Genomic DNA, 26,909 nt, shown 5'->3' with positions numbered 1-26,909 from the left:
CAGCCATTGGAACCAGGAGCTCTGAGCTGAACAAAGACTAGGGTGGAGAGAAAAAGCAGAGAGAGGATTTGTATCTGCCCATGGTGGCTCTGTGTGTGTGTTGGAGCAGTGCAAGGGGGCACTGTGCATAAAAAAAAAAAAGCCCCAGAGCCTGGTTTCCTTGTTATGAATCAGTCTTTCCTAAAGAAAAGGAAAATAATACTAGACTCTACATACTTAAGAATTCAATTTAGTACTGGAGGACAAACCAGTCATGCATTTCGACATGAAATGGCCTTTATATTAAAATAGAAGGACTTTCTTATTTTAAGAATAAATAGTTTAAAGAACTAGATTCTCTTTTCAATTATGGCAAGATACTCAGGGAAAAGTTCATTATGATCGTTGGATTATACTGAACTAGATAGCGTGTGTTCCTATTACCTAGGGCTAGAGCCACAGCCTCTTGGTAGCTAGAGAAAACCCTGTAGGACTCTAGCCATACAGTTTCTGACCTGCCTGAATAATATTCAACCCTAATTTTCACCAGTGAGCATACATGAACTGGAGCATAGACGACTGTGTGATACAACTGGAGTGAACTACAGCTGTTAGTTTTCCTCTTCAAACTGAAATACCTGTAGGGCAGAGTAAGGTGATAACTCCAGCTCTGCCTATTCTCTTCCTTGGTAAGGCAGCACTTCGTGAAGGAGCAGAGCACTATGTGTATATGCTCATTTTGTACAAAGCCTGGTCTCCAGCTGAAGACTAAGACCTGCCTCCAGAACTACAGGCTCAGAAAGCTTGGGGACGGTGTGACCACAGGAGTGCACCGTGAGCTCCAGCTGAGTGCACATACTGGGGGGTCGTGGTACCATCCAGCCAGAGACAAACAATGGGACTGGGGCTGTGACTGGCACAGGGAGCAGGGTCAACTCAGTGAACAGGAAATGGGCTGTTGCTTAGCAAAATAAATAGTGAATTTGTCCAAGCAATGCTCGTCCATCCTGGGAGTAGGAAAACAGAGAGGCTGGAGTCCAAAAAGACTTGGATTGGCTGGGGAATATCCTGAATGGTACAACCCTGTGCTAGCAGCGCTATAAACGCAGGAATGAGGCTGAAGGAAGCAAACTTTGGGACTTCTTGTCTGCTTCCTGAGAGAAACAGCAAAAACAGCAGGTGGCCTGGAGATCCTAGAAGGAGAGAAGCTGCACCCTACCTTCTCTTCTGACTGGCCCTCCAGAGGAATCCACCTTTCTGAGGGGTCTCCCATGAAAATGTGGACTCCCCTCCTCCTGAGCTGCCTGCTCTACACCCTGGGGATAGCAGCACAACCGTAAGTGCCATTTAAAAATCTAATGATTGATAGCTGTGATGTTGAGGGAGGTGTCAAGATAGCAGGGAGAGAGAGCGGGACCCTGCGAGTCATCTAGAAGGGATAGACATGGGGTGGCATGCAGCATGCCACAAGCCTTGTTATGAGTACAAGATCCTCCTGAAGGTGGGAACCTCTCCCATGGATATCGCTGCAATAGAAGAACTAGATGAGGACTGGTGGTGGGAACAAGAAGGGTGAGGGACTTCAGTCTGAGTCAGACTGAAGGAAAAGGTGTAGAATAAAGTGAAGGGCAAATGAAAAGAGCTTCAGGGCTGGGGGTTATTAAGCAGGAACCAGTGTGCTGTCAAGGTAGTTGAGGAGCCATCTCAAAGTAAGAAGGATGGATCTTTTCCTATTGAGGGACTGGACTGTTGTGTTATCCATATGTACTGGGAACACCTAAGAATGGTTCCCTTTGCAGCCGCAGAGATTGTCTCTACTGTGCATGTTTCTCTGCACTGTGATAACGTCCTCCAAAACTGCGTACGTACACACCAGTGTGACCTGAAGCCATCTGAAAGCATTTATCTTGTATTTATATGAAATTAAGTATATGTCTTCCACCACCTCTGGGAGAGGTTCACACTCTCATTGTTAGAGCAGAGCAGATGGTAAACCCTTCTGCTTCCTCAGACCAAAGGGTATTATTACCAAGAGCAGGTGAAACTATTCCTGGGATGTGAAATCTTGTTTCCCCACTGCAGGAGGTACTTGATCATTGTTCCAGCTGCACTGCCCTACCCCTCTTTCCAGAGGGTGTGCCTGGACATCCGTGGGCTGGAGAAGCCTATTCGTGTGGCCTTAACTCTTGTCCATCCATCTGGCAATCTAAGCCTCTACCGCAAGGTCGTCCGGAACAACTGGATCTTTGAGTGCTCCAAATTTCAGGTCAGGACCGTTCTTAGCAGGGACCTTTAGCTGGCAGCACCAGCATGCTTTTTGCCTCACGACTTCTCTCACCAGAGAAATAGAGAATGAGGATGATGGGAGGAGAGAGGGCACTGAAAGGAGTGAATGCAAAGTCAGAGTGGGGGTTTAATAGGAACCTGGTGTCTTTGCTTGCTGCCTTTGTCTGCCTGATACTGTTCCTAGTGGAACCTGTGTCCACTCTGAGGCAAGGCTGCCTGGCCAGGCACCAAAGACTGAGGAAAACAAAGGTGCTTAGAAGCACCCAGCTGGTAGCTGTGCAGCTCATTCTCTCCTCTGAGAAGGAAGCACTATCACAGGGGGTTGTTTATGAATTGTGAGGCAGGAAGAGCGCAGGAAGAGCCAGACCTTTCATCTCAGACAGCTATTTAAGGTCTGAAAAACATGCACGTGAGGGTGTGCACGCAAGCTCACAAGAAATCTTCGTGATCTGCCAAACCCAGGAGCCTTATTTTCTTGGTTTGCACTGATGAATAGGAGTGGATTTCAGACTCTAGGAAACAGATTTCTCATCAACACAGGCCTTTTCTTCCCTTAAGTGTTCTACATCTGGCTCCATGCAGGCTCTAACAATGGCCCTGTGAAGGGACAGACACAATTTCTGCGCCAGAACGGGCTCCCTTTTCCTTATCTAAGATCCATCCCAAGTGCAAAGGCATTGTCTTCTGTCCTTCTGTAGACACAGCCCTCAGTCATCCTGTGCTGGCTTTAAGAGTAAGATGGAGAAAAGGCTGGCCTCACAGTGCAACAGGAATGAGAAGAGCACTGCTCTGATGCTAGCTTGTCCTATCCTACTGCCTGCTAACCTGGTGGCTCCTCTTTTGTGTCCTAGGTCCCTCAACCTGCAGGCAACCAGGAGGTGAGCACTGTCCACCTAAGCATCTCCAACGGCCACTACTTCAGTGCAAATGAAGAGAAGCAAGTCCTGATCCGCAGGGCTGGCACAGGCACCTTCATCCAGACGGATAAATCTGTCTATAAGCCAGGACAGACAGGTGAGCACTGCATGGAGCACCCCAACACTTCCCCTGCCTTGAGCTGCCTGGACTTTGTTCCGAATCTCCCATGAGTGGTGTGTCGAGTGCTTTGTTCTGTGAGGTCTCCGTGAGTGAGTATCCATGTACCACATATTAGGAGTGGAAGGGAACTGGAAGAGTCAATATCACACACTCTAGGAGCAGAGCTGGCTCAGAAAAGGGAGCAGATCTGAATGTGGTCTTCTCGGCCAGGGCCAAGTAGGACTGGTCTGCTCACACTGCAGATGAGGAAGCGTAAGGGTAGCTCTGGGTGTAGCCCGTGGGCAAGACAAAGTTGGGAGACTAGCCACTGTGCTGCTGATAAGTGTTTGGGAGTAAGAGGTGGTGAGCAGGGCTGAGCAAGGAGCAAGGGGGGCTGCAGGTCTACCAGTAGGGCTGGGTGCAGAGCTGTGATTTTGGGGTGAGGCAAGTGCTGGGCAGGTCCATTCTCAAACGCACTGTCTCTATAATGTGCTCTTCTCCATTTTCTCCCTTCAGTGAAATTCCGGATTGTGACGTTGACTGAAGATTTTGTTCCCGTTAACAGCAAGGTAAAGCCCGTCTAGGTGGAGGCCAGGAGGTCTCTGGGCTCCCTCTGTCAGTTCTGCCTCCATTGCCAGCCCCATGTCATGGAGGCTGAGACAGTCCCACTGTCTGTAGCATCCAGCGTGGCCAACACCAACGCTCTGCTAATCTAAACTGGAACAGGAGTGCCCATTTGCTGACGGCTGTGCTCTCACAAGACGGCTGCTGCTGGGTGCTGCTGCTGGTATTTGGGCAGTGTACCAGCAGCCCTTACTAGCAGCCTGGGAGCTGCGTGCACTTGCCACTGCCCCCTCTCAAAAAACCCCCACAGTCAGGGCTTCTGGGCGCATCTGTGGGCTGTTGGCCATGGGCATCATTACCAGACAAATTGTGTACAGACTCAGCCAGACCCAAAGCTCCGGAAAGCTCAGCGCTTTATGGAATCTCTCGCACCTAAGGGTGGCAGGAGGGTCTGAAGCAAGCTGTGACACATCTGCAGAATGTTAAGAAAAAAATAATTGATATGGAAAAGGATACACATGAAGTAATTATATAAAAAGAAAAGAGAGGAAACAGTATAACCAAGTCATACTGACTTGCTGCTGGCAGCAGTACATGCTCCCCATGTCAAGAGAGTGAGAAGTTGCCAGGGATTTGTATGTGTGCCAGGGAGGAAACTGCAAGACTAGCATCTTTCTACAGCAAGGAATTATACCTACAGCCAGCAGCTATAGCCGTTTCACATCCCTCTGTCCTCAAGCAATTTAAGGAGAGACAAAATAAATTCTCACCATGACAGGTAAAAGCTGAAAGGCACGTGTGAGCAGAGAGTTGGATCAAATCCCTCTATACTGAACTAAAGGGAGAGATCCTTTTCGCTTCTTTATTTCTGACTTCCTCTTTTTTTTGGGGCTAGTGATGTGGGCCAAGGATCATGCACTCCTTTCTCCTCCCAACAGAGAAGTCATATCTCTTATGCTAGTTAGACAATGGAGTAAACAGTACATTTGCTTCCATGCCTGCAATTGGTTCATGAAGATACTCGACTATAAATGTTTGATGTCTCCTTATGAGTATAAGTAAATTAGCATTATAACTGTTAATAATGCTGTGATGAAAATTTAGAAGAGGTAGTATTTTAACAAAGATATTATGAGACTTGAGTGATGTGCAGCATTAAAGGTTTGTAAATTAGTTTGCAAATTAGATGATTTGGAGATAATCACCAGCATGTTTTGATTTAGCATTGATATCAAGTTCAAGTTATGAGGATAGTTAACCTGCGTATTTTTTATGGTCGCTTGCTTGCAAGCTTAGAATGATGAATAATGTGAATTACATGTGGCCTTCTGTTTACAGACCATTCTCCCAAGACCATGCTCCTGCTTTCTTATGCTTCGTCCTCCCAAATCGCATGTCCTTCACCACTACGGCCTCCTGACTGATAGCTGCAGTGATAAAAGAACAAACAGAGACTTAATAGGCCTGGAGGGGCTAAAGTACATCCGTCTTTGTCCTTTTCTGTTAGTTAGCTGCAGTCAGCAGTAATTCATATCTCCAAACCTTACCTCCTAGACCAAGGATTTTACAGTAAAATGTGGGATTTATTCTTCCTATAGGTGATGCAGTTTTTCTAATTCTTAGGATTTATGTTAGTAAACTGATGCCTTTTAGTATTTGGAATTGATACGAGGATATTTAGGGGGCCGGTTAGCTCAGTCAGTTGAGCGTAGCGCTAACAACGCTAAGGTCGTGGGTTTGATTCCCGTTCAGTCCCCATGTGTTGCCTGATCTAGTTGACAGGTGGCGTCCCTGGCAGCAGGGAGGCTGGATTAAAATGATCTCTAACGTCCCTTCCAGCTTAGGCCATTCTATGATTCTATGATTTGTGTCTCCGCTTTATAGCAAACTCTAGCTTTCACAGTTGTAGAGTGCATCAAAGCACATCTTAGAGGATCAAAAAGCAAATCCAGATTTTTATGTTATATATTTTCCTTACTGTTTCAAAGCCATTCTCCTGGTTTTGGTAGGGTAAAGCTCTTTGTATTGTAATGTTTAGGTCTAGTTGGGTAAGACTGTGTCATGCCTGTTTCTGACATTGCTGTCCATTTTCTTTGCAGTACCCCATGGTGGAACTCCAGGTGGGTGTTTCAGACTCCTCAGGTGTTATGAGGAAAGGTACTTCAGTATGGATAATACCTAGGCTGCTCTCTTACTGAGTCAAGTTACCTTTCTGGGGATCTGTGACAAAGCACTGGCACAGGCTGCCCAGGGAAGCTGTGGAGTCTCCATCTCCGGAGACTTTCAAAACCCGCCTGGACGCCTTCCTGTGTAACGTGCTCTAGGCAATCCCACTTTAGCAGGGTGGTGAGGGGGAAATTGGACTAGATGATCTCCAGCACCATCCGGGGTAAAACCAGCAGGAACCTGTGAAAGCCCCTAAAATCTCTGAAACACCTCAGAGCTCTGCATAGAGAATAGCAGGGGTTGTTGACTGCCTCTTCTTTCCCTTCCTTGGACTGCAGGACCCAAACCAGAATCGCATTGGCCAGTGGCTGGATGTGAGGCCGAAACAGGGCATTGCAGAATTCTCTTTCCAGTTAGCTGCTGAACTCTCTCTGGGGACATACACCATCAATGTGGTGAACCCAAAAGTGTCCAGTACCTTTACGGTGGAGGAGCGTGGTAAGATGGAGTATGGAGAACAAAGAATGGGATGGAAAAAGTTACTTGCGTCTATCTGTATAACAATATATAGCCAAACAGTGTAAATGAAGATTTACTGCCCTGAGAGCTTGGATTAAACACAAACCTATGGAGTATAGGTGGGCAATACTGGAAATGAAAACAAGGGAGATTGTGCTGGAGATTCCTGGAGAAGGTATCTGCTAGCAACTTGGCTGGCACAGAGTGAGAGTACATTAAAGACCTATGCGAGACAGTTTGTATGGGGGGGAAAACTGGGGATTCTTTGTTTGGTTACCCTGTTTTTCGTTAGTCTTTGCTTTTACCTCATGAACATGTTCCTTCATGGGACTCCAGCCTTACATGAACACACTCTTCCCTTTTTGATCCCATTTCTAGGTAGTCTGTTGCCTTTGATCAAATAACTCTGTGGGTTTTGTTCCAGTGTTGCGAAAGTTTAATGTTTTCTTCGAGGGACCAACTCAGATTTATGCTTCCGAAAAAACTTTCCCACTGCGTGTATGTGGCAGGTAAGAAGGTTCAGGGGAAAGGAAAGAGCTCGTCAAAACTGTGTCTCTGCTTCTGTATAGAATCATAGAATCATCTATGTTGGAAAAGACCTTTAAGAGTGTTAAGTCCAACCATTAACCTAGTAATGCCAGGTCCACCACTAAACCATGTCCGTAAGAACCATGTCTACGTGTCTTTTGAACAGCTCCAGACATGGTGACTCAACCACTTGCCTGGGCAGCCTGTTCCGTTCTTAAGAACCCTTTCACAGAAGAAATTTTTCCTAATAACCAGCCTAAACCTCCTCTGGTGCAACTTGAGCGCATTTCCTCTTATCCTATTGCTTGTTACCTGGGAGAAGAGGCAGACCCCCATCTCACTACAGCCTCTGTTCATAAACTTGTAGAGAACGATGAGGTCTCCCCTTAGCCTCCTTGTCTCCAGGGTGAACAACCCCAGTTCCCTCAGCTGTTCCTCACAAGACTTGTTGAGACCCTAAATGTCTCCTATCTCTTGAATTCATTGGAGAGAAGTGGTTCAAGAAGGGTCAGACACAGTCATTGCTTTCACTCCTGAGCTAATATATCACCACTGGTGGCTGCTCTGTGCTGCATGGACACATCAGCTCTGATCAGCTCTCTGTGTCTGCCTGCAGTTCCCAGAGAGCAAGCACCCAGATGTGGGAGAGCTTCTGAGAGGGTGGGTCCTTTCCTCTCTGTGCTTTGTTTCTCCCCTCTGTTGGATGTAGGATTGTGCTATTGCACTTCCCAAGTGCATAAAGTCCTGTATTTTCATTTATGTCTGCCTGCTTGCCAGCTGCACTGAGACCTTCATCAGAAAGGCCACCCGCGTGGGGCAATGTGCTTGGCAAAACAGCCAGTGCCTCTGCTCCGCAGCTTCTCTGGTGTCCTCCCTGCAGGTACAGCTATGGCAAAGCAGTGCAAGGGACCATGCAGGTGACATTGTGCCAGAGAGCAAGGAGGCATCCCCAAAAGGCCAGCAAGGACGTCTGTAGGGAATACAGGGGTCCGGTGAGTAAAATCCTGGAAGATGCTTGAGTAGTGAAGGAGCACCACAAAGGACTAAGCATCAAGGGCTGAATGAACAGAGTGAATTGCTATATAATGTAGATGTAGACTAATAAGTACTTGTTTTTATTCAATTAATGCAATTATTGTTGCCCAGACCAACTAAGAAGCTTTTACCCCTAGAAGTTCTTTGTAACTTTGCTTATTAGTGATAGGGACTAGGACAGAGGAATTTCACAGAAAGATTGAGAGTTCTGTTCTTTTCTGGAAAGAAGCATAACTTGCCAGAAATTGATGCAGTGTAAGAAACAACAATTAACAAAACTTTCTCAGGTGTAAAATTACCATGATAAGGCAAACCTATCCTGAAGCTGCACAAGGACACTAACACATGGTAGAGACATGGTTAACTCCATAGCTAAATCCCGCAGGGGCTTTAATATTTTATCTTCTCTCTTTATAAATTTATATATCGTATATTTTTATATTTTCCTTATTACATCTTTCCATTCATAATGAAGTACTTCATAGCTGAACTCTTCCCTTGCGCATGTGTCGTTGAAAACTTCTCATGCTTTATGATTTATCATTATGACTCGTTATGGTAGTCATAATCTTCTAGCTCTGGAAATGTTTTGTTATTTTGAATTTTCATTCGATTCTGCAGTTAGCTAGATGTAGTGAAATACTCATATATTTGCTCTGTGATCCAACACAGTAACTTTGATGTAACTGTGATACGTGTTTTGGTTTATATGTTTACAATATGAATTACACATATTCATGCATATAAAATAGAAAACACAGTTTCAAATGTGAACCATCTCTCTCTCTCTCTAAGTCTGCATTATAACTTGTTGTAGTCAACAGTTACAACAGAATGACTAATACCTTGTAATTCTGACCCCTTCCCTTCTCCCCAGCCCCATATCATAACTACCATTTCCTATTGCAGACCATGAGCAAGGGGTGCTTCACTCCTTCTGTAAGCACGTCAGTCTTCAACCTGGCTCCCAGCGAGGAAGAGGTCAAGCTCTATGCAGAAGCCTCCCTCCTGGAGATGGGCACAGGTACCCAGGGGCTCAGCTTAGAGAAGGTGCAAGAGCAAGAGGGGCTATTCTAGGGTCAGAGAGGGCACATGTCCCCCGCTTCTCCTCCTGGTGCTGAGACTGTTATGGGACATGGAGAGTGAGCCTGCCCGAGGAACTCGCAATGCCCACAGAGTGCTACTCTGCCAGCAGCAGGTGGGTGAGGTGTGGCTGGGACTGTGGTCTGCCAGGCCTCAAAAAGACTTGGCGACATCTTAACTAAAGAAGGGTCTGCCACAGGAATAGCCTCCAAACCTCGAAGGGTGCTTGAAGGTGTCCCTAGGAGGGACGCTCCACTTAGAGAGGCTGGGAATAACAAAGTGAGATTAAACTAGGGTGCAGTAGTCACCTCCGATACTGACCCTGCCTCACTTGCACTCTATGTTCCAACAGGGGTACAGATCAACACCTCCAGCCAAATCCTCATCTCCAGGACAGCTGCAAGGGCAGTGTTTGAGACACCAAATTCGTATTACATCCCTGGAGTACCGTACAGGGGAAAGGTGATTTTTTCACTTGCTTCTTCTCTCCCCATCATTTGGCAAGGAATTTAGTGTCTAGTAAATTATGCTGACTCAAATCATTTTCTGTTCCCAGATAGAGCACTTTACTGTACAGTGTGTCACATTACTTAACAGTGCAGCTCCAGTTTCTGCATTTCAGATTCACTGATGTCTTTACACCTCCAGCTTCTGCTGAGAGTGATGAGTGATGTCTCAGCTGGGATGCAGGGATGCCTCAGCTGTTGGCTAGTAGATGAGGTCCTCATGCTCTAGCCACACATACCTTTTGGAGTGGATGGATTTTAATCATTCTCAGCTTAACTTTAGAGATGAGGACATTTTAAAGATCTTCTTGGAGCCAGATTCAAGTTAAGGCCAGCTAGAGAGGAGGCTCTGTGTCTGAGGGAGGAAAGTTTTGGGTATGACACTGGAAGAAATATCTGACTTTGGCTTTTCTGCCTCATTCTATTATCACCAGATTAAGCTTCAGGATCCCTATGGAAATGTTCTGAGAAACAGAAAAGTTTATCTTGTGATAAAGTTCATGAGGCGTCGGTTTATCAAAACATACATCACAGATGACAGTGGAATAGCATCGTTCAACCTGGACACAACTGCCTGGAACAGCTCAACAGTCTCTTTGGAGGTAAATCCCACCTCTGCATACAGAAAAGTGAGAATCCTTGAGCTCTGCCAGTGCTCCCCACTCCTGCCCTGCAGTGCCCCTGCCAGCTCCGGCCTGGGCTCCCTGCACAGCTGTGCAGAGCCAGCAGGAAGGCACCAAACAGTCACCTTTCCCAAACCATGCTGAAGACATGCTGTCAAAGCACTGAAGCATTCAACTCTTGATTTCTGTGTGTCTCTGGTCCCCTCTCAGGGAAGGTTCACGCTGGAGGATCTCACGCACACGCCTCGGAAAACTGACATCAGTTACACAAATGCTTACCATCACCTGCAGCCATTCTACGTCACAACCAAGAGCTTCCTGGACATACACCCACTCACAGCAACACTGTCTTGTGGGCTGAGGCAGAATGTCCAGGTGACCTTCATGCTGAGTCGGGATGACCTGGGAGAAGACACCAGCCGCATAGGTTTTGCCTATTATGTGAGTAAGGGTAGTAGAGAACCTTGCGGGGCAAGGCTGCCCTTATGGCACCAGATCCCGAGGAAACGTTGAAGGTGTGAGAGATGACAGTAAAAACTTGTTCTTCAAGGACTGAGGGAACACTACGCCCAGCAGAGCTCAGTCTGGCCACAGTGTGATCGTGGTATCAGGGTCTCACACTTCTCCACGGATGGGAGGAGGCTTCTGCCTCTGCAATCCATCACCTCCCTTAGCTTCTGCCAAGGCTGCAGTGGGAAGTGTCTGGTGCAGTCTGCTGTCAAACTCTTTTCCCCTTAAAACTGGATGGAGGAGTCACTTTTTCAGTCTGGTTACCAAACAGCTGCTCAGTGGAAACTGCTTTTGGTCTGGTCTACAGACCTGCCTACTAAAAGAGAAATACCCTAGCACTCTCTCACTTATCTCTAGTGAACCCACTACCCATTCATTCTCCTAACTCGATAGACCAGACCAGAATCTCACATGTTAAATCTTCTCCTTCCACCCTGTGATGTCTGCAAATCTGCTGGTGTGGGGGTTTAATTGGACCCATAGTTGATTTCTGAGGTTTCTTAAGAGAGCAAAAGGTATGTGAGTGACTGTGACTGCACACTGATAGCAAACAGCTTATCCCATGTCCCTCCTCCCACAGGTCAGTGGGAAGGCTGGAATTGTTGTCAGGGGCCAGAGGACTGTCCAGATCGGGAAGCTGAACAGTAAGTCTGTGACAGCCAGACAGTGGGTCATAGTTGCTCCTGGTGGGTTTCTGGGTTGGGCAGTGAGAGTTGCCAGAGTTTCTCCCAAATTCTCTGAATTGATAGGTCCTGGGCAGTCAGTGAACAGGAGAGAGGAAGGCTGAAGAAGCAATTTTGTCAGCTGGAAGAGGCTGGAAAGACAGAACAAGGGAAACAATAATAGACTCAGAGAATGGTTTTGTTTGAAAGATCACCTTGTTCCAAACCCCCTGCCATGGACAGAGACATCCCCCACTAGACCAGATTGCTCAAGGCACCATCCAGTCTGGCCTTGAACAATTCCAGGGTGGAAGCATCCACAACTTCTCTGGACAACCAGTTCCAGTGTCTCACCACCCTCACAGAAAATAATTTCTTCCTAATATCTAATCTAAATCTACCCTCTTTCAGTTTGAAACCTTACCACTCATCACTGCATTCCCTGATAAAGGGTACTTCCTCATCTTCCCTGTAGGTCCCCTTTAAGTACTGAAAGGCTGCTGTAAGGTCTCCCTGGAGCCTTCTCTTCCCCAGGCTGAACAGCTCCACCTGTCTCAGCCTGTCCTCATAGAGAAGGTGCTCCAACACCCTGATCATCTTTGTGGCCCTCCTCTGGACACTCTCAAGCAGGTCCACATCTTTCTTGGGTTGAGGGCCCCAGAGCTGAGTGCTGTGCTCCAGGTGGGGTTTCACAAGAGCAGAGCAGAGGGACAGAATCACCTCCCTTGACCTGCTGGCCACACATCTCCTGATGTAGCCCAGGATGTGATTGGCTTTCTGGGCTGCTAGTGCACATTGCTGGTTCATATTAAATTTTTCTTCCAACCAACACCCCCAAGTCCTTGTCCACAGGGCTGCTTTCCATCCACTCGTTGCCAGCCTGTATTTGTGCTTGAGATTGCCCTGACCCAGGTGCAGGACCTGGCACTTGGCCTTGCTGAACCTCATGAAGTTTGCATGGGCCCACCTCTTCAGTCTATCAACATCCTTCTGGATGACATCCCTTCCCTCCAGCATGTCTAGCGCACCCCACAGCTTGATGCTGTTGGCAAACTTGCTGAGGGCATGCTTGATCCCACTGTCCATGTCACTGGCAAAGATGGTAAACAGCACCCATCCCAATACTGACCCCTGGGGAGCACCACTTGTCAGTTGTCTCCACTCAAACATCGAGCTGTTGACCACAACTCTTCAAGTACTACCATCCAGCCAATGATGGGAAGGACTGGGAGGAACTGTGGGAAGATGGAGCATATGGGGTCAGAGAACGGAGAGAGACGGCAGACAGAGCAGCAGGAGGAATTAGTTTGATAGTGGTTTATAAAGCCGAAAAAAGAAAAGCAGAAGGAGGTCTTGGTGGGGATGTGATGAAAACATGTTGCCTTTCCTTCCTTAGTGTTGAAGGGCTCCTTCTCCATCCCTTTGACCTTCACTGCTGACTTCAGCCCATCACCTTCATTAGTGGTGTATGCCGTCTTCCCCAATGGAGGAGTAACAGCTGATAGTATCCGTTTTGATGTTGCCCCTTGCTTTGACAACCAGGTAAGACTCACTCCTGTGGCTGGGGAAGAGCTGACAAACAGGATTCAGCAGGCCTGAGGGAAGGAGACCCTCAGATCCTTCGAAGAGAGAAATGGGGAGATGAGAGGAAGGGTATACGTGCAGCACAGTGCCCAGGGACCACGAAAACTTTGGAGGTGATTTTTATCCATAGCAGTGGCTGAGCAGGGAAGACTCCAGCTAGTTTTCCTCCTTCTGTCTGTGCCAATTGTCTGTCCACCTCCTTGCCCTTCTTTCTCTCTTTTTCATGTTCCCTTTCCTGCTATGTTGCTCAAGGTCAAGGTTGGATTCTCAGCTAAAGAAGCCCATCCAGGGTCAACAGTGCAGCTCCAACTACAGGCAGCCCCTGGCTCTTTGTGTGCAGTACAAGCAGTGGATGAAAACATGTTCTTTGTGAGACCAGAGGGTGAGCTGACAAGTCAAATGGTGAGTGTCTGCACAACCAGGAAAAAAAATAGGGGTGATGGATGAGCTGGGTCAGGCAGGCAGGGGCTGTGGCAAGGGGAGCTGGAGACTAACGAATGAGGTCTTTGTGTGGAGGAGAAAGTGGAGTCTGCCGAGGGACCAGCTATGTATGCTAGGGGAGGGAGAGGTGAAGCATCTGGAGATGTCTGCTCCTTGCCCAGTTCTTTCCTGCCTATGAGTTTCCCTAGGTCTATGGTTTATTCCCTGCTGCCTACCGACATGGATACCCTGCCCAAGTAGAAGAGCATTCAGATAATTGTGTTCAGCCCCAGTCCACATTGTCTCTGCTACGTGGGAAGCCACAGCATTCGTTTCAACCTGACATCTTTAAACTCTTCCAGGTAATCACCTTGTGACTTTTCCCAGAGCTGTGGACATTAGGAGCATCTCAGATATCTTCTTCCCCAAGCAGTCTGAGAAGGCCTTGCCTTCTGCAGACAGCCCCTGCTGTCTGTCCTGACCTGGCTGTGCTGTCGCAAGAGATAGATAATCCTATTATGAGTATGAACACCTGTATTCTCCTCCCTAGATGCAGAAAGCAAGATGATGAGATCCTGGACAGGCAAAACCCAGCTTTTTGGGCTTGGGAATAAGGTGCTTGACTGTGTAGTTTGTCTGCAGTATTAGAGAAGAGAGAGACAAGGAGTGATCCCAAGCATTAGACCACAGATTGTTGACATCGCTTAATTGTTAACTTCCTCTCTGGCACTGTTGTGGACTGTTTCCATGCAAATCTCTTGATATCTCTTTAAGTCAGATGTTCTCTAGAAAGGACTAGCCTTAAGCAGCATGGATACAAGACAGGCAGTGCCATTTAGCCTTGGTCCTGGGGACCAGCCCATGTCTTCTTTCATTTAGCAATAGAGACACATCCTAAGGGGGCTCTTTCACAGCAGAGGGACATCTCTCAGGTTTGTGGACAGGCCCATGTCACAGCCCCAGGGGCTGAATGTGGGGGAAGTGCTCCCCACCACATCTCTGTATGACTTCAGAGGGCAGATTTCATCCAGCTATTCCTTCCAGTGTGCGTGAGGAAACAAGGCAGGATGCTGACACTTTTCCTCTGTGGCTTTGCCACTGGAAATGCGTTAAGAGGAGCAAGACACCCCAGTGTCCACTAGAAGAGAGGTAGTGGTTTAGTGACCTCATGAGAAAGACAGGATCGGGGAGGCTGTGCCATGCCTCCTTCAGCACTATGCCTGCTTGGGCCAGTGCTGCTCCACGCCAATCAGGCACTGGGCTGTCCTGGCCCTGATGGTTTAGAGCGGTGGCTGCTCTTTCTCACTCACAGACACTGTTCTGTCTCCCCTGCCTTCCATCTTTTCCTAACAGAATATGGGGCTGAAAATCTTCTCAAACCTTGTAATCAAGAAGCCATCTCAATGCTTTCATCGGATGAATAGGAAGCCGGCTGTGGGTGAGCTGCATTTTCAGCCTTCCTGGGGCGTGAAATGGAAGAGCACTCTGATCTCTGGGGTTTGCTGGTGGTGGACATTGACTCTCTGAGGAGTAATGGGTGCTGCTGCCACAGCCTAGCTGCCTAGTCCACCAGCCTTGGCAGGAATGACCCAGTCCCTATAAAAAGGACTCTGAAGAATGTCACTATCTGGATGTTCCTTGACATTAAAGGGTGGCATTCCCTTTCCTGACACAGACAAACCCAAATGTGGGCCAGTACCTATTTCCCAGTGATGGCCCCACAGGCAGTGCTGAGACCTGGCTGCTGTCCCCACCTGTGGTTTCAGGGACAGTCACTTCCTTCCTCTGTGTCTCAGTTTGCATTAGATAATCATACTAAGCTGTCTCACACACCTGCTGATATTTAAACTATTGCTTGCAGAGGACCGTGAGTTTTCTGCAGACAAGCAAACAGTATTGTTATTCATAGAATTACAGAACTATTGGTTAAAATGGCTCTCTGAAGGTCCCTAGTCTCTCTAACACCAACTCTGGGTCAGTTCAGCAAGGGACTCCATGTAACCAAGTCTTGGAAAACTTGCAGGCAGCTCCCTGCAAACTGGTTCTCTTATTACCACTCTCCTATCCCTTCCTATTTTCCCTCGCCTACCAAAGCAGTCCACTCCCTTGTGTCTTCCTCTGCCAGATTCTTCCCATGTCTCTCCTCCTGCTTGTTTTGCCTCTTGCCTCAAGGCAGGGCTCACCTCTCCCACTCTGGTGGGACTCCTTATTTTTTCTTTCAGGCGGACACTCTACAGAAGACCAAAGAATCACTAAGGAACAACCCCAATTTACAACCCATGGAAGACTTCACCACTATTTCCCTGAAACATGGATCTGGAATCTATTTTCTGTTGGGTAAGTGATGGCAGACTTTACAAAAGGACAGAAGGATGATCCCTTTGTTATTGAGTCTTGGCTGACTTGCATTTGTGCACATGTCCAGCCATAGGTGTAAAGAGAGGTCTGCATGTGAATTCTGTGGCCCTTCCCTGCACTTGTAGTGCATCAGACTAAAGGACTAGTAGACTTGAGGTGCAGAACTGAACTCTACACAGGTTTAGAGAAGAGTACTACAGTTCGAGACCAAACCACCAAGTATCATCTCTTCACACACTCTACTAACTTCTCATTTTGGTGGGTGCACCAGCTAAATCTGTACTCCCAGTGCTTATATTAAGACTGATGTTGGCCCCTTCTCCCTAGTGAATAGCGATAGAACAAGAGGGAACGGGTTCAAGTTGTGCCAGGGGAAGTTTAGATGACATATTAGGAAAAATTTCACTGAACGGGTGGTGAAGCACTGGAATGGGTTTCCAAAGGAGGTGGTGGAGTCACCATCCCTGGACATATTGAAAAAAAGGTTGGATGTGGCACTTCAGGAGACGGTTTAGTGTTAGAGTGGTGTAGGGCTGTAGATTGGGCTTGATGATCTTAAAGGTCCTTTCCAACCTTTAGGATTCTATGATTCTGTGATGTATCAGCACTCAGGAGGATATGCTGCTGCTGCTTTCCATAGCATCATGCTGTTGACTGACATCATGATGTTGACTGAGTGTACAGAGCGGGAATGTTTAGGCAGTACATTGCTCAGGAGAAGGGTATAAAGCCATTACTGGTGACAATTAAACGTGGTTTATGTCTTTGGGGAACAAAGTGCTGAGAGCTGCCTTGGTGTGAGCAGAAGTCACTGGTAACATAGCAGAGGTTGACCTGAGCATGAGGATCTGCATAACCTCCCTCAGAATAGAGCTATGAGTCCTCCCTGTTGCAGTGGAATGGGATTAATTTCTTCATGCAAGTGCTCTCTTCCTCCAGCTCCAATGGCACCAGGAGTGTCCTGGTCACAGCACCTGCTGCTGCTGCAGAGTGGAAAGTCAAGACGTTCTGTTTGACTGGGAGGGGATTTGGCCTTGCCCCCACCACAAGCTTCAGAACGGTCCAGCCCTTCTTTGTGGATGTGACGCTGCCATATTCTGTCATCCGAGGAGAGACTATTGTGCTGAAAGCTACTGTTTTCAACTATCTGCAGCAGTGCATACAGGTGTGTGCCCATGACGCATGTAACACTGTGTGAGACAGACCTACCATGTCCTCTATGCCTTGTGTCAAGTCATCTCTCCTGAGAGTTGCCCAGTCACTTTCCTGCATCTGTCTTTCCCTCAGATCCATGTGGCCCTGGCTAAATCCTCAGACTTCCAGGTGGAGCCATGCCGGACCTGCAGGGACAGGGAGTGTGTGTGCACAGAGGAGTCCAAGACCTTCATCTGGAATGTGACAGCAGTCCAGCTGGGTATAGCAGCAAAAACGAGAGTGGTGATGGGGAGCCTTGAAACTGAAGAGAGAGTGGGAGGGCCAGAGAAGCTGTCAGAGCCTTACCTCCTCTGAATCATGAAGATTTTTCTTAGTGGTTCAACCATGTGATCCATCGTGTCTGCTTTTCTTCTCTCTTCTTAGACAGACTCATGAGAGAGGGCAGGAACTGCATGGGTGGCATGGAGAACTCTTGAGGAGAAGACTGTGGGACCAGTTGGAGAGGAAAGGGCTGCATGAATGTGGGTGGGGGAACCTTGTATTGTTGGTGCTGTGCTTTATATGCAATGAGAAGGTGACACCGAGGTCCAAGGGGCTGCTGGACCTTCTGTTGTTACAGTCACACGTAGTACAGAGAAGACATTACCTAGTCCCCTCATAGTTAGGGTGTCTGGTTCATCTTTACCAGCCAAACCACTGAGGCTATGAAGACCAGCCACCTGAAACATCTCAGACCACTATCAGTTAGAGCAAGTTGACTCCATTGGGCCACAAGTATAAGAAACAGGCTCTGTTCAATTTATTCACTAGGGACTCTGAATATCACAGTGAGGACAGAGGTGCTGGACAGCACGTCACGGTGTGGGGGTAGGAAGTCCTTGCCAGCTACCATGAGAAGGAGGCACACACTGGTCAAACACTTGCTGGTCCGGGTCAGTATGAGCACAGGCTTGCTTTTCTCTCTGAGTGTCCCTGCCCCTGGGGGAAGGGAGACTAAACTGGGCTAAGTGGTTTTCTCTCCTCATTTTTTGGCCAGCATTAGCGTGTGGCTGTGGCTCAGTTTTATTAGTTACTCCCAGGAGCTAGCCACACCTATTCCTTTTTTTGTGGTACTCTTTCTTGAGCTGCATTCATACTGCATGTCTGTGTTTCTCCCTGTACCTTTTCCCACTCAGTCACCCATTGTACATGATCTTTTGTATGTGCTCACTGACCAGAGAGCCCTGTCTTGCTCAGTGAAGCAGGCAGCTTTGGTGCAGACCTGCCAAAAGTGAGGATGGAGTTCTTGACAGCGTGGGGACTAACCACTGAGTTAAAATCTGAACTTACTCTGAAATTTTGCTGCTGCTTGGGAATTTTGTGTGTATTCTTGTTTCTTCTGTCCCATGTTCATGTTCCTGCCCTGGCAGCCTGAAGGTGTGTTAGTGGAGAAGTCTTACAGCTCCCTTCTATGCCCGAGAGGAGGTATGTGGCTTCTGCAACCTAAAATAACTAATCCTGAGAGTAGGACTAAAATGTAGAGGATCTGATGGAAGAATGTTTTCAAATTATTTTCCACATAGGAAATTTCAGTTCCCAATTATTAGACAAGAAAGAATAAGAAATATTACTTCCACTTGTGCTGTCCTACTGAATTTGCCACTGAGTATAAATGGCAAAATCCTACTTTCTCGTCTCTTTACCACACTGCAGCCTCATGGCATTTTGGGGGCTTGATAGTCATTAGTGAGAGCTGCTCCAGCCCTCCCATCCTGACCCTGCAGCATTGCAGTTCTCTCCACAATATCTCCTTGCCAAGTGATGACCAACTGTGATTCTTGTGAAGCTTGTAAAGTGTAGTGAATTGAGTTGCGAAGCTTGGTAAGCCCTCAGCCTGGCCTCAGCAGCTCTCACGTCTCCTGATCTGAAAAGTCTCCAGGCAATGGAGCTTCGTGTGATGACTGGGACAGACTGTAACAAGCAGTCTGTGAGAGCAGGGCATTGCATTTTTCTGTGGAAGTCTTGCACTTGGCTTGATTTTTCATGCTACACCTTTACCCTGTTGTTATTAGGAAACATGGCTGAAGAACCTGTGTCCCTTCACCTCCCTGACAATGCAGTAAAGGGATCTGCCAGGGCTTCCATTTCCATCTCAGGTAAGGGATGTCTATTGTGGGCTCCTTGGCTGCTGTTACAGATGAGCAAAGACTAACAGTGATGATGTTAGGGCATCCATTTGACATGAAACTGCTCAAAAGAGAAAGTGCAAGGTTTGCTAACATCAGGCTTTCAGTTTTTTGGATTAGCACTTAGGCTTTCATTGGAAAGGTAATCTGCAGAGGACAATAATGCTTAGTTTTTTAGCTAAAACTTTGGATCAGAGACTCTAGGCCATTATTTTTGCTGGGACTTTGGGGCTCTGGCTAGTTCTGTGTAGATAGAATCAGCAAAGCTCATAACCATCTTGTCTCCCTATTAAGAGGAGCTCCTGGATAAAAACAAATCTTTCTCAGAATTGCTATGTTGCAAAAGAACACTTTGGAGAGGCTACTGGGACAAGGGATACCTACCATTCAATGCACTTCTTCGCACTGGGCGTATTTGCCCACATGAACTGACATGAAACCAGGCCTGGCATAAGTAGCGGTGGATGTTATGCAAGAGAGCCTCAAAGGAGAAAATCAGATACAGCGCTTTTCTGGCTGGTTGGAGGACATATGGACCCCTTCACGCCATCTGACTAGCGTCCCTGATGGCTTACTGACATTTTGATGCTTGACATATGGCCCAGTGGAACAGGTCTGGCTAAAGATGAGAAACATCTCAGGCTTTCCTCAAGTACTTTTGCATTTGTCTGTCTGAATGACACACACTGAGCAACTGCAGCTCTACTCGTAGACTTTTACAAATTGTGCTTGTTGTAGTTGGAACCCTTGAGACTGCAAAAGCTGATAAGGGAAAGTTTCGCAGGGAATCCGTAGTGTGGTCACCCTTTATCACAACGTCAGACTGCGAAGAAGCAAAACAGTCACTACTCTTCACCGTGCACTTAGTTGTTTACACACTTCCCTCTTCTCTCTAGTGTGCTCCTGCTGTGCTGAGATAAAGTGTAATTACCCACTGCCTGGCTGAGAAGCACCTCAAATCATACTTACACTTGCCTTGTGTCTTATCCCTTCCATAGGTGACCTCATGGGGATGGCACTGCAGAACCTGGACCGTCTGGTGCAGATGCCCCATGGCTGTGGGGAGCAGAACATGGTACTGTTTTCCCCCATTGTCTATGTGCTGCAATACCTGGAGGAGACAAGGCAGCTGACTCCTGAGATCAGGGAGAAGGCAACAGGATTCCTGCGCAAAGGCAAGTGCAACAGACCCACCTTGCTCCTCTGCCTTCCTTTGTATCCAACCTACCAATAGCTCTTGCTCTTGCAGTCGTTCCGTCAATGTTGGCCTCTTTGTGTTACTATGCTGTATTAATCACTGTTCCCATCTCCCCAGCATACCAGATGCAGCTTTTTTATAGGCACAGAGATGGGTCCTACAGTGTCTTTGGGCAGCAGGATGGTGAAGGGAACACTTGGCAAGTATTGCAAATATCTGTCACTCCTGACTTTTCCTGTCTGATCCAGAGCTGCTAATGTGCCTGGGCAAGCTGATGGGATGCACGTGTGTTCCTTCTTTCGGATGGAGACCCCAGGAGCTCTCTGGCAGGGAGACTGATGGATTTGAGCCACTTGAGAAAGCATTGAGGCAGGGCAGCAGATTTTCTGGGAAAGTGGAACAACAAAGATTGGTCCCAGAGGGTAGGAGGTTCCATTTTGTCTCTATGGCCCGGCTGTTGTCCAACAAACAACACCAGATACTGCTGGTGGTGTCCCAGCAGCTAAAAGGGGCATGTACTGACTGCAGGGAAGAGCAGTAAAAAACCCTAACATCTCCCCAGTAAGGTCATTGCTTGGAAGGATTTGAAACAGCTGCATTGGCTCAGCTTGATCCCATGGTTTCTGGGCTGGGAGAAACTGAGAAAGAAATGGGGAATTCAAGATTATCTCTAGGTACTTGAGGGGAGATAAAGTGCAATGGGTAAAAGCAGAAGAGGCTTTCATCTGTGAAATGGCTGGGTGAAACAGTAGTACATGAGCAGTGCATTTGTGGAGCCACGCTGAGGGACAGGAGCCACTTGGGTCCTGTGGACCACTTCCACTTTTAGCTCATTTTACTTTATGAAAATTACTCTTTTTGGCACTCCACTATGTCAGTGTGAACTTCAGAAACAAACACCAGGAGGCCTTTGACTTTCTCTGTGCCTTTTTTGTGTTTCTCTTTTTCTCACAACTCATTTTCTTCCCAGGCTGACAGCTTTTGTAGTCAAGAGTTTCAGCCAAGCCAGAAAATATATCTACGTAGACGGCAAGAATGTCCAGGATGCTCTACACTGGCTAGAGCAAAACCAGCTCCACAGTGGCTGCTTTGCCACCAAAGGGAGTCACTTTCATTCCTCCCTAAAGGTAAATGAGGGCCAAGCCAAGTCAGCATGGCTGGGGAATGGCTGAACAGATGTTGTGACAGCCAAAGATTGTGGGATCCCAAAGGATCCTGGAAAGTCACTCCTGCAGCCCGTGCAACCAGCCTTAAAGAGAGCAGGTTATGGGGTGGTGAATCCAAATGGAATGCTTTTCCTTCTGTGGAGTCACTGCCTGCACCCTCCAAACACCACGTAAAGAGTGAAAGGTGCATTCCCTTCACAGGGCAGCGTGGATGATGAAATCTCCCTGGGGGCATATGTTGCTGCAGCACTGCTGGAGCTGGGTCAGCCACTGAAGGTGAGCAGGATCCCACTCCCTCCTGCTCCTGTACACTTCCACACCTGGGCACTGCCATGGGGATGTGTCAGCTCGTAATGCTGGCTTTCTCCAGTCCAGGAACAGGTAGGGACCTGCTAGGAAGGAGCCAATGTTTGGCTAAACTGTGAAGTCATTCCCCAAGAGACAGTGCTGTAAAACCGATATGGTGCAACAGTGCTTGGTGGCCGTGGCTCCCAGTGCACGCTGGGGCTGCACTGCCTGTTTTCTCTCTTAAGTGATTTAGTGGATTTCCCTGAAGCTACATCAAGAAGACACAGTTGGGCTCCCTGGAATGAGTTCTCCTGCCCGCAGTTTTGGCCCTGTCAGAGTTTGGTGTGTGTCTCTTCTCCCAATACAGGACAAGCTGATGCAGACTACCCTCCGCTGCCTGCAGCAGGCGGTTCACAACATCACCAACATCTACACAGAAGCTGTGTTGGCCTATGCCTTTGCCCTGGCTGGGGACTATGAGACAACCCAAGAGCTGCTGTACAAACTGGAGGAACAGGCCATCAAATCAGGTGCTGACAGCTGATTGGGGTAATACTTCTCGTTCATCTGCTGGGATCTGGAGTAATGTATGCCCAGCTAGAGTGGTTAAAAATCACGTATGTATTTGTATGCATTCCTTTTATCAGTGCAGTAGCTGCACCATGTGACGGAAAACACAGTAAGTTATTTCACAGGCTGTGAGGGTGACTTATTAGAAAGGGTTTCCTCATCCTGGAGGATTTCAAGATGCTTTTGAGGGAGGAGGTAAGAATGTATGATCTTAAACCAGATGAAGCCCTGGAGAATAAACTGAAGAGAGTAATCCTAACCTGAGTACAGGGAATGAAGTGAAGGAGTTCTAAAAGCACTTTGGGTTTTGCTTTCTGTGAACCCCCAATTATGTCCTCTCCAGGACTGGGGACTGCATGTTCCTTTTTCTTCTGTAGGAGGACAAATCCACTGGAGCCCCAAGCCAAGCTCTCCAGCTTCCACAGACTTCTGGCCTGGTACTCAGTCGGTGGACATAGAGTTGACAGCCTCCGTCCTCCTCGCGTGCCTCTCCAAGCCACGGGTGCACGCAGGTGACATGACAACTGCAGCTGGTATTGTGGCATGGCTGACTCAGCAGCAGAATCCCTATGGGGGCTTTGCCTCCACTCAGGTAACACATAGCTCCCTGTGGATTGATGTGCTCTTCACCTGCACCCCAGGTTGGCAGGGCGAGTCCTCTTGAGGCCTTCCTGCTCCAAGTCGGCTTCAGTAGAGATGATGCATTCAGAGGGGTGACTGTCTTTCCTTCTCTAGGACACAGTTGTTGCCTTGCAAGCCTTAGCAAAATATGCAGCAAGGACGTTCAGCACATCAGGCCAGGCAATTGTGAGGGTGAAGTCACAGAGGGGCTTTGAGAAGACTTTCCAAGTCAACCACCAGAAGAGGCTGCTGATGCAGCAGACAGCACTGACAGAGGTCCCGGGGCAGTTCCTGGTGCAGGTCCGGGGCAGCAGCTGCATCTTCACCCAGGTGAGGTGGTAGGACAAGCGTGGCAGAGAGGAGAGATGGAATCTTTCTCTTCTCCCTTCACAAGATGTCTTCCCCTCCTGGCCTTTGCCCTGCAGACAGTGCTGAGGTACCACGAGCCTCCCCCACGGGCTGCTGTAACATTCACCCTGCGTGTCAACACAGAGCTGACCAACTGTAGCCAGGCCAGTGCACGTGTCCTCACCATCCACATCCTTGCCAGGTGACCCCAAGGGTTGTTTCTTCCTCCAGCAAGTCTTGCTTGTGCTTGGGGACAGCAGCTGCAAAAGCCTCAGGGCTGCAATGGATGGACCCAGCACTTGGGGCAGACAGGACAGAGGGTGAATTTGGTAGGCGGAAAGGGTGTGGAAAGAAGGTCTCTCTGTCTCCTGCAAGAGGGAACAGTGGTTACCATGTCCCAAGTCCCACATGGGCTACCTGGCTCAGAGTCCCGCAGATGGAAGTGTTGCTGGGAGGGCACTATTCTCACAGAGTCAGACCCGTTGACTGTTTCTTCTTTAGCTACATCGGGAGCAGGGTTACATCCAATATGGTGATCCTGGAGGTCTCCCTGCTGTCTGGGTTCGTCTTGGCTCCCAGATCCAGGATGTTGGTAAGAACTTTGGAATAAATAGAAAAAGTGGCTGTAGTGAATGGGTCCCACCTGCTTGCTCCTGTTGGGAATTATTCATTTCAGGCTGTGAGTTAACTAAATTAGCAGGGGCCCTTCGCTATTGTAATTGAACTAAAACTTGTAATTTCCACACAGGGCCCACAAGGGTTGGCTATGGGAGATCAGAGGTCGTTCAGCTTTTCCCACTGACACTATTGTGCCTTGGGCCAGGACTAAAATGTGCTCCTGGGTGTGCTAAACACCAACATTTGTTTGCCAGAAATTCTAAGACAAGATTTCTTAGGAAGGCTCTGGTTATAGCCAGAAAGATTATTTTTTCCCAATTAATGCATAAAACTGAAATATAAATTTGTTGAACAGTCCTAAGGCAGGTCTTTAAGAGCAGTCTAGCAGTAAGTGACATAACAAGAATCTTTACTGACCCCTGCACCTGTTTGCTGACCAACACATCAAAACTATCCACAGAGCCTTTTGTCCCCAGAGTGGGAGATTCCTCTAACTGATAAGGGACAGCACAGCTCATCCCCGAGATGCTCACAAGAAATGTGCAGGAGGCACTACCAAAGATATCACCACTAAAGCCTTAGGCATGAGAAACACACAGTTCCACACAGAATCCTGAAGTTCACAGATCATGAAGCTCTTTCAATACAACGGTGGGTCCCTCAGGTCAGGAAGCCCCAAGAAAAGTGCTCACAAATTTCCGTGTGTTATTATTTCCTATCCTAGCTGGAGAGCAGAACCATAATTAAGAAAATAGAAACGAAAGCTGATGTGGTCTACATTTACCTGGAGAAGGTAAGTGGGAACAAAAGCATTTGGTTTGGCACAGCAAGAGCAAGAGGCCATAGGACAAGGAACATTGTGAGAAGCCCAAGGCTAGTCTAGGTATGGTGAAAGAGCACTGGCAGAACTGAAGGCCGGGGAAGCTTGCCCATTTTCATTGTCATCGGGTTAGCATTTGCTATTTGTCACACATATTCCATTTCTAAAATCCAGAATCTCTGATGAATTAGAGAGATCTAGTCCAGGAAAACATTAAAACTAGGCAAAATGAAGATGCAATGACTTCTTTCTCTCCTTCCTTGCTAATTTCTTTCCATCTCCACAAGCTCAACGATGAATCTCAGACTTTCATTCTGCAACTGGAACAAGTAATTCAGATGAAGAATGTGAAACCAGCCAGCATCAAAGTCTATGATTACTACCAGCCAGGTGAGTTACAAGTTCCCTCCTACTCTGGGTTCCTAGTTCTCTGGCTGGGAAAACGTGTTGTGCACTCTCTTCTACATGCATGCATGTGTGTATAATCGACTTCCTCATTTCTTTTTTTCAGAGGAGAGAGCCTTGGCTGACTACAGTGCTGTCTGTAGATGAGGTAGGCAACGAGTCCCTGAGTGACACAAACAGTGGCATCAGGAAATGATGTGTCTTGGGTGGGAGAGAGGGAGTTCAAGCAATTAAAGACAGGAAGGATCATGGTAATCATCAAGGACCATATATACAGCTGGAAAGAAGTGGCAGTTACCTGTGGCTAGGTGCGTGGAGCTAGGTAGGGGTTCTTTTGCAGCCAGGAAGGCAACTGGAAGACTCTGGTGGAAGGCAGAGACAGTGACAACGTCTCTCAAAATGAGAATGAGGAAGGAAGGACTGAGCATGAGGTGGAGGGAGAAGGCAGAGCTACAGCAGCCTGTGCTAACAAGGGCCCTCAGGCCCGGACATGGCTCCATTCCTCCCACTTCCCACAACATTCATTGCAGTTTAGGAAGGGGGGCTTCAGGAAACCAAAGAAGCAATTTGAATCTGAGAAGATGTAATATTTTATCTTGTGGGGTGACAAAGCCAGCTGCCAGAAGGTGAATGGCTTAGAAGTAGTAGCCTGAGGCCGGGACAGGTTTGAAGAAGTTCCTTCTGGAAGGACAAGACAGAATCTTGACCTGGTATGTGCTGCATTCTGACACCATCCCACAGAGAGGATGCTGCCTAGGGACCTGCCTAGAAAGCCACTGCCACTACTAGCCAAGACAAGCCACCTTCCACAGCCTGCTGATAGCCATGGAGGGACTGGATTATGTCCTTCTTGTTTGTCTTACCTTCTGTCCCCACAATCACACATGGTTCCTCAAAAAGGGGTGAAGCAGCTCCCAGATTTGTGGTAAATGAAAGGAGAGGAACTGCCACACCATGACTCCTGTGTTTGCCCAATGTTTCAGACTGGGCTCTGAATGGAAGGAAGTGCCCCAGCTGGGACGCAGCCCATGTTAAAGTTGAACTCCTGTGGTCGTGCGCTTGAGAAGAGAGACTGAGGGATCACAACAGTCCAGCAGTTGTGCCTGCACCATGAGGGCCTGGGTTGGGGCAAGGGGGTGTCACATGTCTGATACACACGTGGGAAGAAGAATTAAAGTAAGCATGACCCCTGACCTTGCCACTATTGTGCCAGTTGTTGGTGAACAGGCTTAGCCTGTGAAGATACCATTTTTCCATTGCCAATATACAAACCTCCTAATTCCTCTATTGCTCTCTCCTCGTGCTCCCTACGGTTTCTCCTAAGACTTCCTCTGGTGGGACTCAGGCAGCTTCCGAGCAGGAGATGCAACTGAATGTGCTGTGACAGCCCTATCTCCTCTGCCCTTCCCACAAGCTCCTGTGCCATCAGCTCTTCTCTGAAGCAGTTTCCAGATAGTAATGCAGTGCATTGAGACTCTAGCCCTCCACCACCCCCTCCCCCCTCAGCACTACAGCATTGCCAATTGCTATAGATAAAGGTCTCTAAATGCAGCTGTTGGCCAAAGGAACTGTTGAACACATCCCAGCCCTCACTTGCCTTCATCTCCAGCTTGTGTGACGGTCACCTCCCAGGTACCAGTTCTGCCTTGGTGCATGTTCTACCTCCTCCTGAGCAAATCTGCTACTGGAGTGGTAGAGTTTTGCAAGTGTGCATG

At 47.9% G+C, this 26,909-nt stretch overlaps 1 protein-coding gene across 1 annotated transcript; it reads left to right on the top strand.

Moving 5' to 3' along the window:
- Positions 1 to 1,250: 1,250 nt before the first annotated feature.
- LOC104280707 (alpha-2-macroglobulin-like protein 1) lies at positions 1,251 to 25,341 on the top strand. Its single transcript, XM_009878444.1, has 35 exons — positions 1,251 to 1,315; positions 2,062 to 2,245; positions 3,117 to 3,279; positions 3,799 to 3,851; positions 5,946 to 5,966; positions 6,351 to 6,510; positions 6,956 to 7,040; positions 7,940 to 8,051; positions 9,004 to 9,118; positions 9,530 to 9,639; positions 10,118 to 10,285; positions 10,517 to 10,747; positions 11,397 to 11,460; positions 12,875 to 13,020; positions 13,315 to 13,464; positions 13,692 to 13,844; positions 14,836 to 14,920; positions 15,705 to 15,819; positions 16,780 to 17,005; positions 17,128 to 17,254; positions 17,806 to 17,927; positions 18,405 to 18,459; positions 19,047 to 19,130; positions 20,159 to 20,335; positions 20,476 to 20,557; positions 21,329 to 21,485; positions 21,726 to 21,800; positions 22,180 to 22,342; positions 22,760 to 22,974; positions 23,118 to 23,333; positions 23,429 to 23,553; positions 23,853 to 23,943; positions 24,694 to 24,762; positions 25,077 to 25,179; positions 25,301 to 25,341. The coding sequence occupies exons 1-35, from the start codon at positions 1,251 to 1,253 to the stop codon at positions 25,339 to 25,341; spliced, it is 4,308 nt and encodes a 1,435-aa protein (XP_009876746.1).
- Positions 25,342 to 26,909: the final 1,568 nt, after the last annotated feature.

This window comes from Apaloderma vittatum, unplaced genomic scaffold (genome assembly GCF_000703405.1).
Source record: "Apaloderma vittatum isolate BGI_N311 unplaced genomic scaffold, ASM70340v1 scaffold8991, whole genome shotgun sequence".
In the NCBI taxonomy this organism is placed as follows: domain Eukaryota; kingdom Metazoa; phylum Chordata; class Aves; order Trogoniformes; family Trogonidae; genus Apaloderma; species Apaloderma vittatum.
The sequence above is the reverse complement of the archived record's forward strand: the minus strand, read 5'-3'. Positions and strand labels throughout refer to the sequence as shown.